A 23,261-nucleotide genomic window follows, 5' to 3' on the forward strand; every position below is an offset into this window, starting at 1 on the left:
GTGTGGATATATTAATCATAGATTTTAGGGCCAGAAGGGACCATTATGAAGAAGAATCATCAGTATAACACAGGCCTTAACATTTCACTTTCCAAAACTAAGGAAACAGATGTGTTTCAAGTTGTAAATAAGTACCTATTCAGTGGCCTAATAAAAGTGTGCTATATACTGCATAAACTTGATGGAAAAGACATTTGCCCTGTTGAGAAAATAGATTTTACTGTATTCTTTGAAAATTGAAAAATTAGGCATGACTTATAATACATATATTCTAATATTAAATAATGTACTTTTCAAAATATATTAGGATATTTTTATTTCTCGTTCAAAAATAGTCCATTTTAAACTTAAGTAACAGGATTTCCACTTCAGTTTAACTATTAGAGCATTTATTTAATCTGCATTCTAAATTACAGGTTTCCCTCGCCAACCACGGTTTTGAGTATCCATGCTTAATATTCTATATACCTATTTTGGCTACCACGGTATACATGTTTGAGTAACCATGGTTTTCTGTGGCAGCGCATCAACCTGCCACCGGTCATTTTTCCCATGAGCCTTTTGTCTTGCCAACCACAGTTTTGCCAACTATGGGAACTTTCAGGAACCTAAACCCAGCGGTTGGCGAGGGAAACCTGGACTACATTTTCACAGAAAAATGGCTGACAGGCAGTACTGGTTCTTATTCTCAGTCACTAGGCTATGGCCACAAAACTAAATTCCACTGTAAAATATTTTATTTATTCTTCTAAGAGAGATGCACTTATCGTTAGCACTGCTAACTATCTGTAAATGTAATCTTTGTATCAGTTTTAGAATGAGATATCACTGCAAGGGTTAGTGCCAAATTTTGCAGCCTGCTATAATAGCCACAAAGGGCATATCTACACATCGCCCTAAGGCAATATAGTGATGCGTTATATTGCTGTACAGTGCACTACATCGCTGTAGCGATGTGATCGACAGCTATGTCTCTGTAGTGGTGAGCTCCCTGGGTATAGTGTGCCATTACAGCAACATAGTGGTGAAATCTACCTGTGCGCCATGTGCACAGAATAGTAACCACCCGTGCTGCACTGTGCTACAGCGCTGCTGTATGGCAACATGTAGACATGTCCTTTGTGTGCCGAAATCAGAGGTTCTCAGCCAGGCTTATACAGAACCTTAGGGTGCTGTGGGATCCTTCTAAGGGTGCTGTGGGATGTCATGCAATATTTGGTGTGCAATTACCTACAAAATTCACAACATAAATTCAGAGATTTCAAATTGAAATCCAAAGTGTCACAAAAATTCTGGCCTGTTCTGGTCTTCTGAGTTCTTTGCAACAGAATTTTACTATTATTTTTCCGTAGTTTAAAAAAAAATAAAAGAGTAAGAGTCAAAAAAAATGAGCTGGCATTTTTGAAGTGCCTTGAGCCTGAAAAGGTTGAGAACCATTGGCCTAAATGGCAGTAGGCTGTGCACTGGCTGGGCATAGACACAGCTGTGTACATATAGCCAGGATACACATAACTCATGAAATTATAGCCAGACAAAAACTCATGACAGGGGAGGGAAAGGGGCCTTCTTTTTCAATAGCTCCTTTAGAAGCTGGCCCAGTGGGCAGCCAGCAGAGGAAGATACATGGGGCCAGGAAAAAGTAAAAAAGCTAGACAGGATATGTGGCTCTGTGATGGATGCTGCCTTGGATAGGAAGTGGCCCTGGGTTTGGTCCTGGGCATAGTGGTCTAGAAACTTCCCCACAGCGCTCCATCCATTTTATCCAATGTCTATTAAATGCAAGGTGCAATGGTTAAGCTTCAAAATGAACACTGGAGATGGGACTGGATAACGTGTACCAGTGGCCTGGTGGTTTGAATACTATGCCTAGGATGTCAGAGAGACAGCTTCAAACCCCTCCAGGTATGACGGGCCTAGCACCCAGGTCTTATACTTACTGGGCAAGCACCCAAACTGCTCAGCTACTGGAGCTTAAACTCAAGAACCAGTCTGGAGATTCTCTTCCCCCGGACTTATGCTACATTGCCATGTACCTTCCCAGCCAGTGCATAGCCTGTTGTACATGTTCAGTACACATGCACATGCTTACATATTCAAACTCTATAGGCAAGAGCAAACTGTGCTTAAGTGCCACAGAGGCCTTCTTACCTACGTGGATAAATGCCATTTAAGTTCACAAAAGGTAACATATTCTGCCCAAGGTATCACTAAGAGTGATTCCAAAATGGTGAGGATGGAGCAAGTCTTCAAGACATGGAAAAATCATGCTGTTTTTTTGGGAGATTTTCTAATTTAAGGAAAACAGAAATAGCTAAAAGCCACATACATGAAAAGGTTTCTCTTCTCTGGCCCTGTTCGATCCCTGTCACTACTGCTACCCTTTCATCAATCCCTGATATCAATATTCCATGCTTCTTTTTTCCCCCCAAGACATAACTTTACAATTCACAGCTCTAAACTGCCACTTTCTTACCTACCTGTGGCATAGTCTGCAGATCTTTGCATAACTGAGTAATCCATGCCAGCTCTTGTAAAGGTCCTTTCTGCAGACAAGAGCCAGTAGAGGCTGTGCTCTGTTCTGTGAGCGAAAGAGTTAGGCCATGCATGCAGTAGAAAATTTTGCCACCAGAACTATTGTTAGCTTACATCTGCCAACATAATTATATCACTGGAGCACATGAACATTTGGCTGCTTCCAGTGGTGCCATGCATCTCACTGCAACAAGCTGTGTTGGCACAATACACTGTGCATCATGACAAAATATGCTGTGCCCAGAGATTCAACCTGCCAACATTGATATATCACTCAAGCATGTTCGCACTGTCATCGAGACGGCAGCTATCTGTTGAAAGAAGGCTTGTGTCATTCACAGAAGTGGCTTTATTCCACCTGGGGTTTTCTAGCTTACATCAAATATGTAAGTGGATCCACAAAAAAATGAAGTAAGAAAAGAAAACCTCTGTTGCCAAGTCTTTGTTCTGTAGACCATGCCTTATACAGAATTACACAGGGACTAGCCTGCAATCAATAGCCTCCAAGAATTTTTTTCTATTCAGTATAACTAAATCATGCCTCTTCCCTACCTTACATTATGTCATATTATCCAAGCCCTGATTAACTCCCAGATGCATATAAAAATGATTAATCTATTAAGTTGTCCTGTACAAAACAAGTATGGATTTTACATATATAAGAAAAACTAGAGATGTGTATAGATGATCTTTTATCATATGACAATGGGTGCACTAGAAATCATTCCATTTATTTCAAACAACAACTCAGGGCTGCACTGAAAATAAAAAGTTGAGAGGATGTGTTCGATATTTTGCTGTAATAATCTTATATTGCATTAGACTTACATTAGTATTACAGTTTGGCCCAGCAAGCTAGATGTGTAGTGGGGGACCTGTTTGTGAACCGGCTCAGACCCCATGCAACAGGATCAGGCCTGCGCACCTAAATTGGGCCCTACACAGCTTTGGATGGCCCCTGAATACTGGGATCAGGCCCTGCGCTGCCTCCATCCACCCTGCACCACCTCTGACTGGTCCCACATGTTGGGATCAGGGCCTCATGCCTCCTCCATTTGGCTCCACATGCTGGAACTCTAGGACCCCACACCACCTATGTCTAGCCCAAAGTGCCAGGATCAGGCCCTGGGGCCTCACACCACCTCTGCCTGGCCCCCTGCACCAGGATCAGGCCCTGTGCCACCCTATGTGCATAATCTAGTGCAGAGCCGGGCAATTATTTCAGCTGGAGGGCCACTAAATGAGTTTTGGTGACATGTTGAGGACCGCCAAGGTAGCCCCATCGCTTGACAGGTGCCCTGCCCCCTGGTCACAGAATCATAGAAGTAGGGTGGGAAGGGACCTTGTAGATCTTCAAGTCTGACCCCCTGCCTGGGCAGGAGGAAAACTGGGCTCAAATGACCCCAGCCAGGTAGGCATCAAGCCGCTTCTTAAAGACCCCCAGGGTAGGAGCCAGCACCACTTCCCTTGAAAGTTGGTTCCAGATCCTAGCCACCCTAACTGTGAAGTAGTTCTTACGGATGTCTAATCTAAACCTACTCTCCAACAACTTGTGGCCGTTATTCCTTGTTATCCCGGGGGGCGCTAGGGGAAACAAGGTCTCCCCCAAACCCTTCTGGTCCTCCCTAGTGAGTTTATAGACGGTCACCAGGTCCCCAGTCAGCCTTCTCTTGTGAAAGCTGAACAGGTTCAGGTCCCGTAGCCTCTCGTTGTAGGGTCTGCCCTGCTGTCCCCGGATCATGTGGGTTAAGGTCCGGTTAGCCCTGCTGACTGTGACCTCGCGTTGTCGGCCCATGTTCATCTTGGAGTCAATGATGACTCCAAGATCCCTTTCTGCCTCCATGCTCTCAAGAAGGGAGTTTCCCATCTTATAAGTGTGCTGCCAGTTACTACTGCCCAAGTGCAGCACCCTGCACTTGTCATTATTGAAACGCATCCTGTTTTTGTTAGCCCACCCTTGCAACCTATCCAGGTCTTTCTGCAGTCTTCCCTCCCTACTAGCATGCCCACCTCACCCCAAATTTTGATATCATCAGCAAATTTGAACAGGTTGCTTTTCACCCCATCGTCCAAATCGCTGATAAAGAAATTGAACAGTTCGGGCCCAAGGACCGAGCCCTGGGGGACTCCGCTACCCACTTCCCCCCAGGTCAAATATGACCCGTCCACCACCATCCTCTGAGTACAACCCTTCAGCCAATTCACAATCCATCTGACCATGTAGGCATCGATGCCACAGTCGCCTAGTTTTTTAATGAGGATGGGGTGGTCAACAGTGTCAAAGGCCTTGCTGAAGTCCAGAAAGACTACATCCATGGCGACACCTGCATCCAATGCTTTTGTGACCTGATCGTAAAAGGCAATCAGGTTAGTCTGACATGACCTGCCCCTAATGAAACCATGCTGGTTGCCCTTGAGCATCATCCCTGATGCCGGCCCATCACAGATGTGCTCCTTGATGATCTTCTCAAAGAGTTTCCCCAGGATTGAGGTAAGACTGATGGGTCTATAGTTGCCCGGGTCCTCGCTCCTCCCTTTTTTAAAGATGGGGACCACATTGGCTATCTTCCAATAATCTGGCACCTGGCCCAAGCACCACGAGTGCTCATAAAGCCGTGCCAAGGGCCCTGCAATAATCCCTGCTAGCTCCCTTAACACCCTGGGGTAGAGAGCATCTGGACCTGCTGATTTGAACACGTCCAGCCCCTTCAGTAGCAGGACCCCTCCTGGTCACTATCTTGGGACTGTAAATCCTGCCCCTAGCTTCTGACCTTTGCCACCAGAAGTCCATCCCCGTACCCCCAGAAATACTGTTTTTGGGAGGGGACGGTTGCCATTTTGGAACCAGAAAAAAAAAAATCATACACTAAAAGTCAAATACCTACTATATCATATTTTAATTTTATTACAAAAGATATTTTTGTCATGATTTGTGTTTGTGTAGTATATAGAGGGATGATTTCAAAAGAACTCAAAAATAAAGTCTTACTCTTGTATATTGTGTGTGTGGGGTGTGGTTGGGGGGTGTGTATGGTGGGATGTGGGGAGGTGTGTGTGTGGGATGAGTTTGTGAGGGGGTGTGGCTGTGTGTCGGGGGGCAATAAGGTGTTTTGGGGGCATGTATCCTTATATGGGGCGGCTGTGAGGGCAGTGTAGGTGTGTGGTATTTGTGGGGTGGGAGAAAGGGTGTGGGCCCCCCTCATACTTCCCCCCATGGCATACAGCCCCCACCAGTGGCAGCAGCAGGTGGGGGCACTTGGGATGCTCATGCTCAGTGTTGGCACTGGTGCCCGGGCACAAGGCTCCGGCCAGCACATGGGGGGAAAGAAGCGCAGCCAGGCCAGCCCACTTCTATCACAGGGGGCTCTGTGTGATGCACATGCAACCTCCATACTTGTGCACCACTGGGGGAAGCAATGGAGCTGGCTGCTTTTGCTGCCCCCTGCTGTGCAGGTCCCAGGACTCTGCTGGAAGTGGAGAGAAGATGGTTCCATCACATGGGGCTTCCTCCAGTGGCGTGCAAGTGTGGGACCCCACATTCCCAACCCTGCCCACCTGAGATCTGCGCTCCTTCCATCCCCCTGGCCATGGGCTCCGCACTGCTGCCAGCCCCATGCTCCACACTTCGCAAAGCTGTACCTCCCCACACCCCCACCCCCACCACTTCCCTAACTGGTGCCCAGAGTGAACAGGATGCCGGGGAAGCTGAGCAGGTCCCCTGGCAGCTTCACCAGCAGCAGCCCCACCCGGAAGCTGTGTGCTAGCTAGGCCAAACCATTCTGCACGCAAGGGTGAGAGCGAGGTGCAATAGGGTATGTTTTGGTGGGAGGCAGGGGTGTTTATGCAGGCACCTCGCTCCCACCTTCATGGGCAAAAGGGCTGGGTAGGTTACAATTAGTTGGTGGGCACCAGCAGGCCAGGTGAAATTGCTGCCAGGCCAGATCTGTCCCATGGGATGCATTTTGCCCATGTATTTTGATCTGTGTAGGGACATGGCCCATGAGGCTACCAGATGGCATAGTGCCAGGGGACCAGATCTGGCCTGCAGGCTGGGTGTTAGGCCTGTGCAAAGCGGCTAATATTCACTTCAGATTCCGATTTGGCCAATACAGGGGACAGTGATTCAATTTGGTGATTCGAATCACTTTCCCAAATCAGTTCGGCCGAATCTGATTCGGAGATTCAGCTCCTGAATCAGCCAAGCCATGCCCATTCCCCACAGCCCGGCAATGGCTGCTCTGCCCGCCCCAGCTCCCAGCTCTTTGGGAAAAAGAAGCTCCAGCTCAGCGGGTGCTGTCGGGAAGGGGGGAAGTCCCTGCTGCATGGGGGGCTCTGCCATGAGCCCCCCAAACTCCCCTTGCTCCCCCAGCCCTCCCATGGGTGCCCCGCCCAGGCCCTTTTAGAAAAAAAAACAGAGAAAAGCCCCGCACTCACTGTTCCTGCCAGCAGGGGGCGATCCCTGCTGCCCCCCACTGTCCCATGCCATATGGGGGGCTCTGCATGAGTGCCTTAAAGCCCCAAGGCCGCTGCAGGAGCAGTGAGTCCTGGGGCTTTTCTTGGTTTGTTTTTTTTCTTAACAGGCTGGAGCTGGGGCAGGCGGGGCACCTGTGGGGGGGCTGGGGGAGTAAGGGAGGGTCAGAGGGTCAGAGCTCGTCGTGGGGCACTGGGGATCACCCCCAACCCTGCAGCACCCAGTGAGCACCAGGGCTTTTCTTTAAAGGGACGGGAGCTGGGACGGGCAGGGCAGCCATGGGGGGGCTGGGGGAGCAGGCTGGCGATGGGAGCTGGCAAGGGTCCCCCCATGGTCTCCTCCTCCCTTCCCAACTACTCCCTCCTCAACCCCCCCCCCCCCCCCCCCCCCCCCCCCCCCCCTCCTCTGCCGCTACTTACCAGCTTGGAGGTGGCTGCAGCTCCCTGCTGCAGAAAGGCTCTGTTGACTACCATAGTAGGTGAATGAAGCACTCACTGCCCATAGTTTGGCTTTTGGTTCAGGCCTTTCTCTAGTCACAGCTATGGCACATTTAGTCATGCAAAGTGCACATATATTTATTGATAGTACTGCTTCCGTATTTGTAAAGGACCCATTCCCTTCTCCTTCTTGGCCTGAAAACTAATTTCACAGAGAGTATCTGAATCAAACAGCAAAATCCCTGACACAAGATTAAATATTTCAGATCAGCATTTCAGACCCTTAAAGTGCACTAAAAATGCTTGAAAAAAAGGAAACAGAAGAGATGTGTACAGTTCACCTTTGACCCAAGTAAATCTAGAAACTGCATAAGTCCATCTGTACATCCTGACCAAACAATACAACTCTTTTTTAGGATCATAAGTCAGTAGGAACAAAACAAGGAACTTTTCATCAGGGGTACTAGGCAAGTTTTACTATGTACAAAGAAAAGTGAAAATAAAGTCCTAAATCAGTATTAAAATTATTGTGAAACCTACAACTGAAGACAAATAATTTGAGTCAGCGAATTCATACAATTAGAAGCAAGTTGGGAAACTGGAGGAAAATGTAAAGCTATAAAGCAATGGAATAAAGTTCCTATTTCTTGAGATATTTTTTAATTTTGCAGATGATACTTTTATACAGGAAAGTGGAGAAGTTTAATCAGACTTTAGTGACCATGCCTTAAGTTATGATATTTAATTAATTAGCAAAGCCAGTGAGAAGTAATGTGGTCTTGTACCCTGGAAACTGGACTAGCAGATAAAGTTCAGAACCAGGAAGCTATGTGACCTTGGGTGTTACTCCACCTTTTTTTACTTGTACTTCTACTTCCTTTCCCACCCATTCTTTGTCAGTCTTGTCTATTCAGACTGTAAACTTTCTGGGGTATTGCCTGCATCTTTGGCCCCCTTCTACACGTTGCATGTATTACGCAATTAACACAATTAATTTAGACTGGCCACATGTGCAAAGTAACTATCACACCATAAAAGGGCCCATCCAGCTATAAAGTTAGAGCAGGAAAATGTGCAATAACTGTATAGCTGGTTGTAGCAGGGTCCCCCTATCAACTGACAGGATACCCAGCTGCAGGGGTGCATCATGCACAGCCAGGGCTGGAAGTCCTGCAGTTGAGGGGACACTGAGCCCCAGCAACACCCCATGACTGCCAGGACAGAAAGGCACACAGCTGACAGGATTCTCCACCCCAGCAGCACCCATGGGTCGCTGCTGGGACTAAGAGTCTGCAAGTGCAGGACTCTTTGTCATGGCAGTGCCCCATGACTGCTGGAACCGAGTCCCATCAACCAAGGGACTCACAGCTGCAGGAGCTTACTACTTGCCAGTGCAGGGAGGGCCTGGCATGACACTCCTGGGCTCCCCCTATACCAGTAATAAGGATGTGATAGGATCTGATGCTGGATCTCACAATCAAGTCTCCTGCCGTGCATATAGTATCATGCATCTGATTCTATCACACCTTTACCTGAATGTCTTGTACAGCGGTTCTGAACCTTTCTCAGTCGCCATACCCCTTGGTCTCAGAGTGAGACTTCGCGTACCCCCTTTCAGTGGGAAATTAATTTTTTTAGACCCTTCGACCTGTGTTAGACAATGTATGAAATATATCTCACATACCCTCTGATGAGGCTTCATGTACCCCCAGTTCAGAACTGCTGGTGTAGAAGGACCCTTAAAAGCACAATAGGCCCTGACCTCAGGAATGGCCTCGAGCACTATTATAATATGTATTAATCATCATGATTATCATCCTAGATGTACATAGGCAGGGCATGGATTTGTATTTTGCATTTTCATAAAATCAACAACATATTGGATGTCAAAGTAAGAACATGATATAAGTTTCTGTAAAAGGAAGAATATAGGTTTCATTTACTTACCTTGACAGCAGTAATTTACCCTGAAGTTTCAAATCAGCAGCACAATCATCTGATTGACAATTCCTCTCAAAAACAGTCTGTAAAAAACAGAGAAGAGAGATATCACAGTACCAAACGTAGACAAGGGTAAACTTCAAGAGATTCAGAGAAAGCCAAATCTCATTTTTACCTGAACTTTTCGCATGCTGACAAAACAGAGTGGAAAGCTCCCCAGAAACAGACACCCTCAAGGCTTTCCCTTTTGGCCAGGTCAGAATTACCTCTTGCACAATATTTTTGACAGTCCTGTTTCTGGTTCCAACATGTGCATATAAAAAATGAAAGATAAATGTGGAAAATGCAGGCTCTGGAGAAGATTTGGGCTTGCGTAGAGTTTAAAGAAGCAGAGAGATTTGAAACAACAAGGAAATATTAATCAAAACTCTTCACGCATCTGTAACTGAAGTAAGCTTTTTGCTTTTCCTTATTATATTATTTATATTAAGAACGCATATCATTCCTATACACACTGCAAGCTATTGGAACTGTCAAATTACTGACAAAACATTCTACAACTAAGACTTCCAGAATAATGCAACTACTGTCCAACCTAATAAACTATTATACAATCCAGTGGTAGTTGACAATGCATGCGGTAAAATAAAATGTATCAGTGAAATTAACAACAGAAAAAAAGACCACAATCATTGACTGCTCACTGTGCCTAGGCATGACAAGTTTTACTAGTGGTGGAAGTGATATCCTTCCACATGATAAAGGCAAAGGAGGCAGGTAGAAGAGGGTACATAGTTTTGAATTCCACATTCCCTTACATATGGCCATGCTGATCTCTGTAGCAATTCAGATGTGAGGAGCAATGGTAAATAAGACAGGAGCCTGCTCATGGTACCTGGGTCTATCAAGCCTGAATCCTGTTAAGAGACTCCCAGAGGAATGTGGTCACTGTCTTAAACAGGTGGAAAGAATAGAGACCATTTCCCAATTGCAGAGACTATCAGGCCATTTAGGGAGTGAGGCCAAATTACTAACTGTTGCTCTAAGGCAGTGGTGTTCAGCCTATTCAGTCCTATGGGCTGGATCAGTGGTGCAGGGCTTGTCTGCATGATGGCAGGCTGGAAACAACTCAAGGTTGGTCTGGGTGTGCACTCCGGCACACTAGCCTGGCTCTGTATGAATGGATCTAAATGCTCACTGGCCCAACTGCACATCCAGATCCAGCCACACACTCGCCCAACCAGGCACCAGCATGGTCCAGTGCACAGGATTATGTCATCTAGTCAATGAGGTTCCCTACAGATCCAAAAAGTTAGTAGCAGGGGTTAGGGAATTAATGCCATCACTGCTCCCCATCTGACAAATTTCTGGACCTGTGGGGAGACCCACAAACCAGATGGCATGGCTCCATGGACAGACTGGCCCAGTCCTAGAAAGAAAAAAGAGGTGGGCAGTTCAAGGGACCATCTGTTGTATTCATTTTCCTTTTCCCTTTCCTATTTTTTTGTTTTCCCAAAACTTTACACATGGGAAAACTCATAAAGAACTCAGCTTCAAGAGGTAAGCTTCTTTTTTTTGCTTCTTTCTTTACATAGGTAAAGGTTTTCAAACCCCTTTTGCTCTTACTGAGTTTTTATCCCAGGCACGTCATTATGTTATCTGGTACAGTTAGGTTTTCAGGTCCACATTTAGTCACCTGAATAAGGGACCTGATTTTCAAAGGCACTGAGCACCTAACAGCTCTCATCTACTTCACTGAGACCTGTTGTGTGTTCAGGGTTTTTGGTTGTACCTGTGTTGGTCTAAGGACATAGGCAGGTAGGCTTCTTTGGGTAGATGTGATATTTTTTATTAGACTAAGTGACTAATTGGAAAAAAAGTTCTTTGCAAGCTTTTGGGTGCAGTCACCCTTCTTCAGGCATAGGGAGTCTCCACTGTCCCAAGATCTCCCAGGAATGTTCCTGCATTCCTTGGAGTCTCAGACCAGCAGAGACTCCCTATGCCTGAAGAAGGGTGACTGCACCCAAAAGCTTGCAAAGAACCTTTTTTTCCAACTACTCACTTCGTCTAATAAAAGATATCACATCTACCCAAAGAAGCTGCCTACTGTGTGTTCGGCAGTTCTGAAAATCAGGCCACAAGTTCAAATACCTAACTGTGGATTCAGGAGGCTAAGCCTCAATTTTTTTAAACCTTGGATGAAATGTTCAAATTGTGCTGAAAATGAAGCTGTGAGATAGACATGCCTGCTGATTATATTAAGTGAAGAAACTGTTCTGGAACCCACCCTGACACCCTCCAGTTCACTGCACTGTTCACAGGACTTGCCTATTAAGCTACATAGCCCAAAGCCAAGTACACAAAAGCCTGAATTCAGCTCCATCCAGGAAAGCACTTAATGTTCTGAAAATCCTTTCCTAGATTTAATTACATGCACTGACTAAAATAAGAGCAAATTATTTATTATTTACAGAATCTCTGTAGTGAATATGGGAGCAAAGGCAACACGGGGGAGTGAAGTCCATATGGGCTGCAAAGGTTCAGAAGGAAACTGACCATTGAAAGATATTAAAACAAAACAGCTGTATCAATACAGTACAGAACAGGAGGGTCTGGAAATCAGCTAGGAGGCTCTTCTGCCTGCGTTCCCAGGAAGTACTACATTTGCACACAAAGAAAACAACTGTACATTTACAATGCATTAGTAAAGCAAATGGAAACAGAAGCTGGCCAGCAATTATTATTTTATTAAACCTGAATAAAATTATCTGAGGAATTAAACTGCTCTAACCAGGTGAAACAGAGAGGAATAAATCTGCTTTACTAAGTGAGATGTTCTGTAATACAGGCTCAGTACTTATATACTGATATTTATAGTGTCGGGTAGGATCGAATTTAATATGTTTTTCTCCTTCCTATAAAATCTGGTTTTGAACGTCAGTTCGGTCCTCCTACCTGTCCTTTTTACCAGGTTATAGCAGGCTAAACATGGTTATGGTCACCAAAACAAAGGTAGAACACTGGGCAAATAGGAGAAAGAGAAGATAAAAAACTTTAGGGAAGCAGGGTGTCAGGGGAATGATCAGTAAAAAAAAGACCCCTTTTATCTAGCTATTAGAAACTCCAAATACAAATTAACAAGCATAAATGTATCCACTGCCCATCCCTAAAGATGTGAAATGGCATAGATATAAAGTTGGCAGAATGCAGGGTAAGGTGGCACCTTAGAGACTAACTAGTTCAGAAAGGCATAAGCTTTAGGATATAGTCTACATCATCACATCTCCAAAGGAAACTTATTCACCTCTGAACCAGACACCCTTGTTGAGAATCATGGGTCTAAGTCCATGAGTTCTCAACCTAAGGGGAATGAAGATGTATAACAGGGTCTTGAGTATCCTGCCTTTTGCACTATTAACAAATTGAGAATTGCAGAGCTTATCTACCATTGCATGAAAATAAGCTGAGCAAAATTAAAATGCCATGTATTAGAGTCAATGGTGTCTCTAATATATTCAAGACAGCTCATTATAAACATTTCAGAGTTACAATACAGCCTCACACCTACTGTTCAAATTCAGATCTGACCTGTTTCTGGAAGTGTAACACTTTCCTTTATTAAGAAAAAGAAAAGTAAATTCACTCGTGGCCTGATCCGGTATGGACTCAGGGTAGGGTCTGTTTTTGCTTCTCTGGCATGAACAGTACCCACTCATGGCCAGTTCAGGATTGGTTCTAACAGCTGACCCCAGAATCACAACTATAGTACAAAGAAAGACAACTGAGAGGTGGGTGGTATTAACTGCTTTAGGGAAAATATTTTTAATTAAACAATGAGAGAAGGACACCTCCTGGAATGAAATGAAACGCTGATGCAGATCTCTGCAAAAACAAAAGTGGGACAATGATTTGGAGCCTATCTTAGAGAGGAAAAATAGTCAAGCAGTTAGGACATTAGTCTGGAACTCAGGAAACCCCTACTGTACCAAGCCTATACAAGTCACACAGTCTGTTTGTGTCTCAATTTCTACTGCGTAAAATGGGGAAAAGAGCACTTCCCCCTATGTTACAAGACCATTTGTGAGAAGAAATACACAAATAGAGATCATGGCAATTAGGGCTGTGCGAAGCTTTGGTCCCTGATTCAATTCGGCAGAGATTCAGCCCAATTTGGTGGCCAAATCTCTGAATTCAAATTGAATCAGGAGACCCTTAAATCCCTCTGAATCAAATCGGAACCCTCCGAATTGATTCAGAGAGATTCGGAAAGATTTGATGATTCGGACATAGACACAGCTTTAAATGTTTTTTCTACATAGCTTGAGGTACCACGTGTGGCTCGTGAATGCTGCAATGCTGGGGCAGATGGAGTGTCCCACAGGAGTGTGGGGGAGCCCCCCATGTGCTCAGCAGTGAACCCAGAAGTGGACCAGAAGTACTTCCAGTCCACTTCTGGGTCCACTGGGGAGCATGCGGGGGGCCCCCCCACCCCCGCAGCTTGGCAAATGGTGCCTCCTGAGTTGCGGGGGGGATACCTGGGGTCCCCCCCACGGCCAATCGCTGAGCCAGGGGAGCATGTGCACTCCCCAGTGGACCTGAAAGTGGACTGGAAGTACTTCCAGTCCACTTCCAGGTTCACCACCAAGCATGCGGAAGCACCCCCCTGCACTCCTGAGGGACACTCCATCCACCTCAGGATCACAGTGTTCATGAGCCATGGCTGATACCTTGAGGTATGTAGAAATAACATTTAAAGCTGTGTCTATGGCATCAAATCTTCAGATTCAGCTGAATTAAATCAGGGACACTGATCCAAATCAACAAATCAAATCACTGTCCCCAATTTGGGCCAAATCCGAATTGAATACAACCCATTTCGCACACCCCACACATCACAGTAATACTGGCCATAAGAACACACAGGATAGACAGGTGCGAGACATAATCCAGTCTTCAGTCCTTAAACAATTTTCTTCATTGGTGAAAGAGTTCCCAAATAATTGACAAAAAATACTAATGTTTATAATGAAAAATACAACTTGCTTCCCCTTTCTACGTTGATACGTAAGTTTTATGTCTGAGAGAACAAAATAACTGACCATCTCCAGCCTATGCAGCTGGGATCTTCCCCACTGAGACAGCTACCAACTGATGATTCTACAAATTACCTAGATTTACATCAACAAGATGCACACATAAACCCAACATTATTCCTTTTATCATGAATTATATAACACACAAGAGGAAACATAGCTTCATATAGACCAGTGATTCTTAACCATGATGCTATGGCATTCTGGGACACCTTGAGATCCTGTCAAGGGTATTGTCGAGTGCCATGTAATGCTGGCACTATTAGCTGTCCAAATATGATTTCAAACAGGAGTCTATAGTGTTAAGAACATGTAGATCTGTTGTGATCTTTGTGAGTTCTTTGCAACAAAAGAATTGTTCTATTATTTTTCTGTAGTCAAAAACAAGTGAAAATTAAGAGCTGGCATTTTTTAGGGGTGCCTTCAGTCAAAAGAGGTGTACCCTGCATCTGAGAAGGTTGAGGACCACTGATACAGAGAGAATGTATAAGTCATTGCGTAGTCCAATGTTAGCGTCCCTTGAATCAATCAGTCCCTCAGGCCAACTTAATTAATTTTTATTTCAATTTGCTAAACTATAGTCTCTTTGCTTTTGAAAAATGTCCAATACAAATTATATGAAAAGTCTCATGCTTGCATCCTTTTTCAAGGGCAATTTCCAATTAAAGTGCATTTGCTGAGAACCATCTGAAATTACAATTTTTAACTACATTATGATTTTGCTCCAGGGCAATTAGGGATACAATTGAATTCAACAGTCAGTGCTATATAAATGCAGCTCAATTGCTTTGTTCTGTTTTGTTTTTTGAATAAATATTTTGTAGTGCCTAGAGCTAAGGTTAACTTTTTTTAAGATAAAGGTGAATGAATGAATGAATGAATAAATACATTTTATACGAGATAGCCATCTATGCATTCTTGCAATGCCATCTAAGCACAAACATAACAAGGGGCCAGGCTGTTCTCTCATATGGAAAAAATGATTTCTAAGACATAAAACTCTACAATGTTTCTCACAGATCTATGCCATCAGGATGACATAGATTTTCTGTGCCGGTAGCTGCTTGTGAAACCTCTTTTCAAGGTAGCTCCATAGAGCAGTGGGGATGCCAAACAAAAGTTTATAGAGTTTGAAGTTTTCTTAAAATATATGGTTCAGAGACCAATGGTTTTCTCAGACTATAGCGGTGGGATATAGGGACAGAGGGGTTATGGGGCTCCATTTCTACTTGGCCACTGAGAAAGAGTCATGTACTGAAAAGTCTTTTATGTGCAGGGATATCAAGGCCATGAAAAATAAACCTAACTCCCAGTAGAGGTAACCACTCAAGCTTACTGATGTGATCTGATACTTACATATCGGTTAGTATATACATATAGTCTAAATTCTACAGACACTTGTCATGACTTGTGATGCCTCAAACAGTTCTAGCACAGGGGCGGGCAATTATTTTGGGCAGAGGCTTACTTATTTTGGGCTTACTGAGTTTCGGAAAGCCATCGAGGGCCACATGACAGGCAGCCCAAGGCAGATTATTATTAATTTTCTACATTTTTAGGGGCCCCATGGGCCAGATAGAATGGCCTAGCAGGCCGCATCTGGCCCCTGGGCCGCATTTTGCCCAGCCCTGTTCTAGCAGAACTCAAGTGGATTGCTCAGAGATGGAAGTTTGAACCTCTGCCTCTCACTCTGCTTCCAGGCACAACTCCTGCCCACAACCCCAACTACACTTCCAAATTCCTGATTTCCTTACATGCTTATTCACAAAATTAGCCAGATGTACTGTATAGCAAAATGACAATTTTTGATAACATTTTAAAATGACCATTGTAAAACTGCAGGTTAGGATCTAATCACAGAATCACAATGTTTATACTCAGGATTTATGAAGATCCCAAGTCACAGTAGGCACGTCTGTCTACACGAGATGTTGACTGCAGAATTGACTAGCTCTGTAGTAAACATTTTGGCATCAATGCATGCAAGGCAATTAGGCTGGAGTAAACTAATTAACGGGAGTAAACTAATAAATACAGGTACTATCCTGCTGCAGTTTTTTACTCTGTAGCAACATACATGTAGATGCTTATATGGCTGGCTGGAGCAGAAGAGTGCTTCAGTGCAGGGTCTAACTGGCAGCTAGCCCTGAACTGGAGCACCCTTGCACCCCAGCCAGCCCCTCCACAGCACACTGAGTCAGAAGGAACAGCCCTGGTCTGGTAGGCTGACCCCCCATGGCATCCTGCCAGCCAGGGCTGCTCCAACCCAGCTCAACGTGCTATGGTCCCAGGTGCACGTTCAAATGGCATGCCCATAAGCAATAAACTCTGGAGCAATAAACCCCAAAGTTTATTGTTTCACATTAATTGCCCATGTAGACATGCCCTGTCTATCTGAATACTACAGAAAACAAGCACAAATATTATTCACATATGCTTTATTGATCTCAGTTTCAAAAGCGATTAGTGACTGGGTATGCAACGGCTTTTGAGTAATCAAACTCAAATGTGTGAAAGGGGCCTGAATTTTTTAAAGTACTGAACACATGCCCTCTGAGAATCTTTATCATTTCATGTACCTTGGGTTGGATCACCAAAAGCTGGCACCCAAAATCACTGATTCCTTTGGAAAAAAAAGCCTCTTCATTAGATTCAGATTGACCTTTCTACTATCCTGCTTAGTTTTCAAAAGTGATTTTTATTTGAGAACTTACAAAAAAATTCTGAATGAAAACTAGCAAATAATGATATTCTTATGAAAAAATATAATTTTTTAAAGATATATTGCTATTCCAAGAGGCTCTTCAGTCAGGTTTTTCCTCACAGAAATGCCATGCTAGATGTAAAACTCAGTTCATCTTACTCGCTAAAAATACACTAGCTATCATACCCCCGCCCCAAATCATTTACTTCTTTGACTAAGAGACCAACATCTGGAAGGCACATGGGAAGAGACCATTGAACTAGTTTCCCTCCCCAAATACAAATTACAGAAGAAAACAGCTCAAGGAAATTCTCAAAATATTTGTCTTTCTGTGTTTTGTAATCTCTACATCTAGGTATTTTAATATTGATCTGACATTGTGCCCCTAAGGTAGGATCTGACCTTCTCTTTTATATTAGTTGTAAAAGGTTCACATAGTTTAGCCTAAATAATAGATTTGATTTTCAGCCACACTGTAGGCATGAAGGTTTTCTGCTATACAGATAATTCTTACAATATATTTGCAAGGGTAAGATATGGGATGGTTCTTCAATGCATTTTACGTTTCCACCTCCCTCAAAAAAGCCCTGGCTTTAATTCAGCTCTTTTTTTAAATAACTTTTCAAAATACAATATGCCTTCATATATACTGCATATCTTTAAATACAAGAGGGTATAGATACATGCAAGAACCAAGTCAAAACTTAGATTTATGAGCAGTAAAAACCCTGAAACTTGGTCTTCCCTTGCTCCCATCTAGAAAATGGCAAAAATGCTCTTTTGAATTGGACTGGAAGAGAACAGGCTTCCCAGCATTTTATGGTTGTGCTTACACTTGACCCTATTTGAAAAAAGGCCCCATTATTGCCAATACCAAGGTAGCCAGGCCAAAGCAACCAACAGTGAGGACCAGCTATTATTAGAGGTGGCCGGTGTTTTGGGTACCATGAAGGAGATGGATGGTGCCACTTCCCTCACAGGTGAAGTACAGACCAGTCCAAGGAATGGGATTAAAGCTAACTGACATCACTTTGTTGCCTTTCCCATTCTGGTCTGCTTTGTAGATTTACACAAATCCCCAGCATAATTTAGACACTTCAAGGGATCAAAGTCACAACAGTCTTAGTGGGTCTTCCAACAGGCTGCAGTATTCCCTCCTGCAGCAACATCCTAAACATGCCCTACCTACTGTCAAAGTCTTGACCCCACTAAGGCTCATGGGACAGGGATTCAGAGATGTCTGAGAGGATGGACTTAAGATGTCTTCTGCATTGCCTCTGCAGAGATGACTCCTTCCCAGACAGTACCAGGCTTTTTTGGGTCTCTTCACATCACTTGATCCAGCAAAGGCACCAAAACAAAGGTGAGGATCTCACACCATGCTGTCTAAACTTGCTCAAAGTTGTTCTGCATGACACGATAGATCTGCACTGATGGGGATTTTTAGGAAAGAAACCTTAGTGTGAAAGAACTTCTCTCCAGTTATGTGAAACCTCAAATATGACTTCAAGTGATAAAGTGATTTAGGCATTAAAAAACCCCCTTGAAGACAATAATGCTTTTAGGTCTGCAGTCACCTCTTATGTTTCATTTCATTGTCAAGTTAGTCAGACACCACATTTCTCTACCATTCTAAAAAGGATTAAAACCAAGTCCAACCTGATTCCTTTGGGCTATCTTTTGCCCCTTTTTCCAGCGAAGGACGGGCTTGAGAGCAGGAAGCTCTTTCTCCTCCTTTCCCACCACATGTTCCCCAAGGCTGTAGGCTGCTTCAAACACAATTGGAGATATCACATCTTTGACTCTTCTCTGAAAAAGAAAATGAACAACAGATTTATCTGTGAGAATCTCAATTAAGCAGAAACATCTATGTATAGTGAGAAAGAATGTGACAGGCAAGGATTTTTTGGGGGGTGGTATATTTTAGTGGACTAACTGTATAGTTGGGAGGGCCACAGACAAACTTTCAGATACCATGGTACCTCTCCTCAGGTCTCTAAGACCCATAAAAATTCTTGCCTCTTGCCTCCTTCCTGGACTGTTACAGATGCAACATCACCTCAAAACTAGTAAGAAAGAGGTCAGTACAAGCATCTAGATCAGGGGCAGGCAATTATTTTGGGCAGAGGGCTGCTTACTGAGTTTTGGCAAGTCATCAAGGGCCACATGACAGGCAGCCCAGGGCAGATAAATGTTAATTTTTAAAATATTTTAGGGGCCCCCATGGGCTGGATAGGATGGCCTGGTGGACTGCATCCAGCCCCTCAGTCACATTTTGCCCACCCCGATCTAGATCAAGATGACATTCAAGAGATAAATCTTGTTACAATACAACTCAATCTAGAGTTATATAAGCAGAGAAACTTTAAACACCCCAGATTTTCATAGACAAATATTTCTTTTCAGTGTGTACTTATTTAAAATATTTTACATGAATGTGATGTATATGAAATTGCTTAGAAAAGTTTAGAAAAGGCCAAGCCACCAATCCTGAGTGCATTAGTATGAAGTCTTTTCTGAATGTAGCCCATCAGTCATAACAAACGATACAGGCATATAATGTAATTTGAATTCAGCGCTCTCGGGCTGAAGGTCCAGTGAGCTAAACCAAGTATTCTGAATAGCCTATTTGATATCTATTTTAAGGCAGATACCTACACTGTGCAAATATCTAACTAGAATTCAGACACGTCCAAAAATTATATTGAGTTAAGGTTTAAGCCAACTTGCAAATTATCAGCTCAGGTATACAGACATTGGGAACCTGGGCAGATGCCAGTCACATAGCCTGCTCCATTTTATACTTAGGCTTCCAATGGTCAGTATCTACACTGGTCAGTCTATCTGCAAACACCACACCCCCTAATACAGTCAGGCTACTGCAACCCAAGCTTAAACTGTCAGCTACTTGGGGTGGACAGTATTTATTCACATTTTAGCAAAGCATATTGAACACTTCTAGTCCCACACTGCACATAAGCATTAAATAATAGCAGTGCCAAAACTTCTACCGGATAATGCAGCTCAAGAGATACACATTATGTAATATTTCTTTAAATAAAGATTGCAAGAGTGTTCAGGAAGACTGTATATATACAGATAAGAAAACCAAATAAGATTATCAGGAACCCTATAATATTATATCTCCAATACAATAGATTTTTAGCCAAATGAGCAGTCTTAAATCAAATTTATGCATAATGTAAACTCACAGTAATTAATAATACAGGCAGAGAGAGAAATACAAATATACAGCTTGTCCAGCATGATTTTGCATAGTAAATTAATAGTTAATGGTTAATCATTTCTAAACACTAACATGATCTTTTCGCACCCAAACCAACTTCCTTTGAAGTCCATAGAAAAGTTTCATTGGCTTCTGAGTGCGCCTTCCTGGTCACTGACATTTCTTTCTGCTTTATTTCAGTGATGAAACTGAGACTTCCAGCAGCCAGATTAATTACATGTGTGCATATTTTCTCACGTTAGTTCTGAAGGAATATATTTCATATGCCCACTTGTCTTTAATTAAAGATGAAAGTGTGGATCCTACCCACCTATTAATTATACCATATGCTTTGTCCTTTCTACTTAACAGGCTTATAGACTATGAACACCAAACAGCTGTTCTACAGGACATTTAACAACAAAATGAGCAGACAATTCTGTCTTCAAATACTACATGTGCTTTTCCAGAACATTACCACACGGTAATTAAATTAAAATTTTACTTAAGCACAACAGGAGATGCACTGTTCTTGGGTTCAAATTCACCCAGACCTTCCAGTTCCCTTTAGAGAACAATTCAATCAAATGATGATAGCATATCTGTTGCACTGTCATTAAACACAAAGCACTTCCGATTGAGAAATTACATGAGAAGACAGATTAAAGGAAAGTATTTAAAAACCTTTTACGTCAAACAACTTTATTTTTGTTACTTTTTAAATCACACACAATGATTTATAATAGCAAACAGTATCATAAGCAGTTTCATGGCTTTATTGCTCTTTATCATAACACAACCAGGTTAAGGAAGTATCAAAGGCAAGAGAGATTTTGACAACTTGAAACGTATGTCTGACAACTAATAGCATATATTACAACTGAACTACTCCTAAAAGTTTTAGTGGACGTCCAAACCACTTTAATATAGAGGGGTTCAAAAATCAAGGAAAATAATTGGGCAACCATGATCTGGGGGGCAATTCTAACAAACAGCAATGCCACTTGCACAAATAGCACGCGCGTGCGTGAGCGCACACACACATATACACAATATAATATGCAGAAGTGTAGTGTTAGATTGCAAGTTATAATGGTTCAAGGATCAAACCTTCCTTACACATTTACGCAGTATTTAGTTTGACATGGCCCTGGTCTCTGGTTAACTATTACTGCTGCTATATTTCTCTACTTAGATAGAAGTAAACTAATATTTAATGTTCTATACAAAAAGTACTTTAAAAAATCTCAAGTACATCATTAGCCATGCTGCAAGCTGGGAGCATCTAAGACAGACAAGCAAACTGATTTGCCCTCAACTACAACAGGACAAAGCCAAGATGTTTCAACATTTGTCTAGAAAAAACAGGGGGAAGATTAATCAATTCTAAGATATCAACAACCTAGTGATCAGGGCATTCGTTAGGGTTGTGGGAAGCCAAGGTTCAACACTTTGACCATAAACTTTATTCTGGACCTGAGAAACTAATCTGATGACATATTCACTGAAGTAGCAACTGTTCAACAAAATAGTTTTGATTGCCATAAATCAGCGTTTTCCAACAAAATACACTTCCTTCAAAACAGTCTTGAACAGCTGTATTTCTACATACCAAGTTTTGCTTTCCTGTAAGCCGTGCTGCTTCATAGGTGGACATAATGATGATCTGGATTAGGGCCCAGACACACATTATATTTGGGACATGATTAAGGTGTTAATTGTGCCATAACAGTAACCCAGCCACACATTAAAGCCAATTTAGCAAACAAACAACAAAGCTATTCTACATGTGATGTGTAACACCTGTGTAGCTCATTGAATGTGTGGCATGTCACCCATGACAGAGCATAGGGATCTGTCACTCAGCTGAGCATAGGGGTCTGGTGTGGGGCAGCTCCAGGATCCATGACACAGCCATCCTCTACCTGATCAGTGGGATTGGCCTGGGGGCAGCACCAGAGGGAGATGAGCATCAGTGCTGTGAGTCTGACATCAGGGAGCACCTCCCAAATCTTGGGCTCATTGTGCCTCAGACCTCTAAAAAGCGTGTGTGCAGCTGGGGCTGCAGCTGCACGTCTGCTTTTTTAAGCTCCTGGGGCAACTGTGGAAGTGGCATCTGGAGGCTGGAAGCTGCCTAAACCCCAGCTATGGGCACTGCTTCATGGTGTGGGGCATGAGCAGCAGGGGAGCCAGGAGCTCTCAGCTGCCCATGCCCCACATCATGGGTCCTGGTGCATGTGGAGCTTTAAATAATATGTTTGCAGCTGGGTTGCAGCCATGCTTTTTAGGACTCCCCAGGTGCTCAGACCCAGACAGTAGGGAGAGGCTTCCTGGTCTCTGGCTCCCCGTGCCTAGGGAACTTTAAAGAATTAGCTTTAAACTCCAGACCGGCAGCTCTGGTTGGGTTGCTGGAGTACAGGGGGAATACAGGCCAGAAGCCTCTGCTTCCCAATGCCAGGAGCCTCTGCTTCTGCCAGGAGCCTCTGCCAGGAGCCTCTGCTTCCCAATGCCCAGCAGCCCAGCTATGGCTACCAGCCATGGGGGTTTTGGCGATCAGCTGATCAGGTTTTTTGAAGCATTTCAGACATTCTAGGAATGTAACAGGGACACCTAAGTAGTTTGACAAAACCAACACCTTTCCAAAATTCATCCTAACAAAGAGCAGGCTGCTTGTTTTACACCCAAAATATTTACCACAGGGAAATATAAAAATGATGAGATAATAAAGACCCTTGAAATGGGCAGCAGCATATACCTATATTTTCTAGTTTAACAGAAAAATTTGACAAAACTCTACTGTAACTCCTCTCTACCAACCCAACTTTATTAATGAAAAGTTCTTTGGCTTCAGTATGCA

General features: G+C 43.5%; 1 protein-coding gene across 1 annotated transcript in view; it reads right to left on the bottom strand.

Moving 5' to 3' along the window:
* ITGA9 (integrin subunit alpha 9) overlaps positions 1-23,261 on the bottom strand; it is a 373,158-nt gene that overhangs the window by 169,255 nt on the left and 180,642 nt on the right. The window contains exons 16-17 of the mRNA XM_014525097.2: positions 18,838-18,987; positions 9,388-9,464 (exon numbers count right to left, since the gene is read on the bottom strand). Of these exons, the coding sequence (XP_014380583.2) occupies positions 9,388-9,464; positions 18,838-18,987 (227 nt within the window). The remainder of the gene's footprint in view (positions 1-9,387; positions 9,465-18,837; positions 18,988-23,261) is intronic.

Source organism: Alligator sinensis, unplaced genomic scaffold, assembly GCF_000455745.1.
Source record: "Alligator sinensis unplaced genomic scaffold, ASM45574v1 scaffold763_1, whole genome shotgun sequence".
In the NCBI taxonomy this organism is placed as follows: domain Eukaryota; kingdom Metazoa; phylum Chordata; order Crocodylia; family Alligatoridae; genus Alligator; species Alligator sinensis.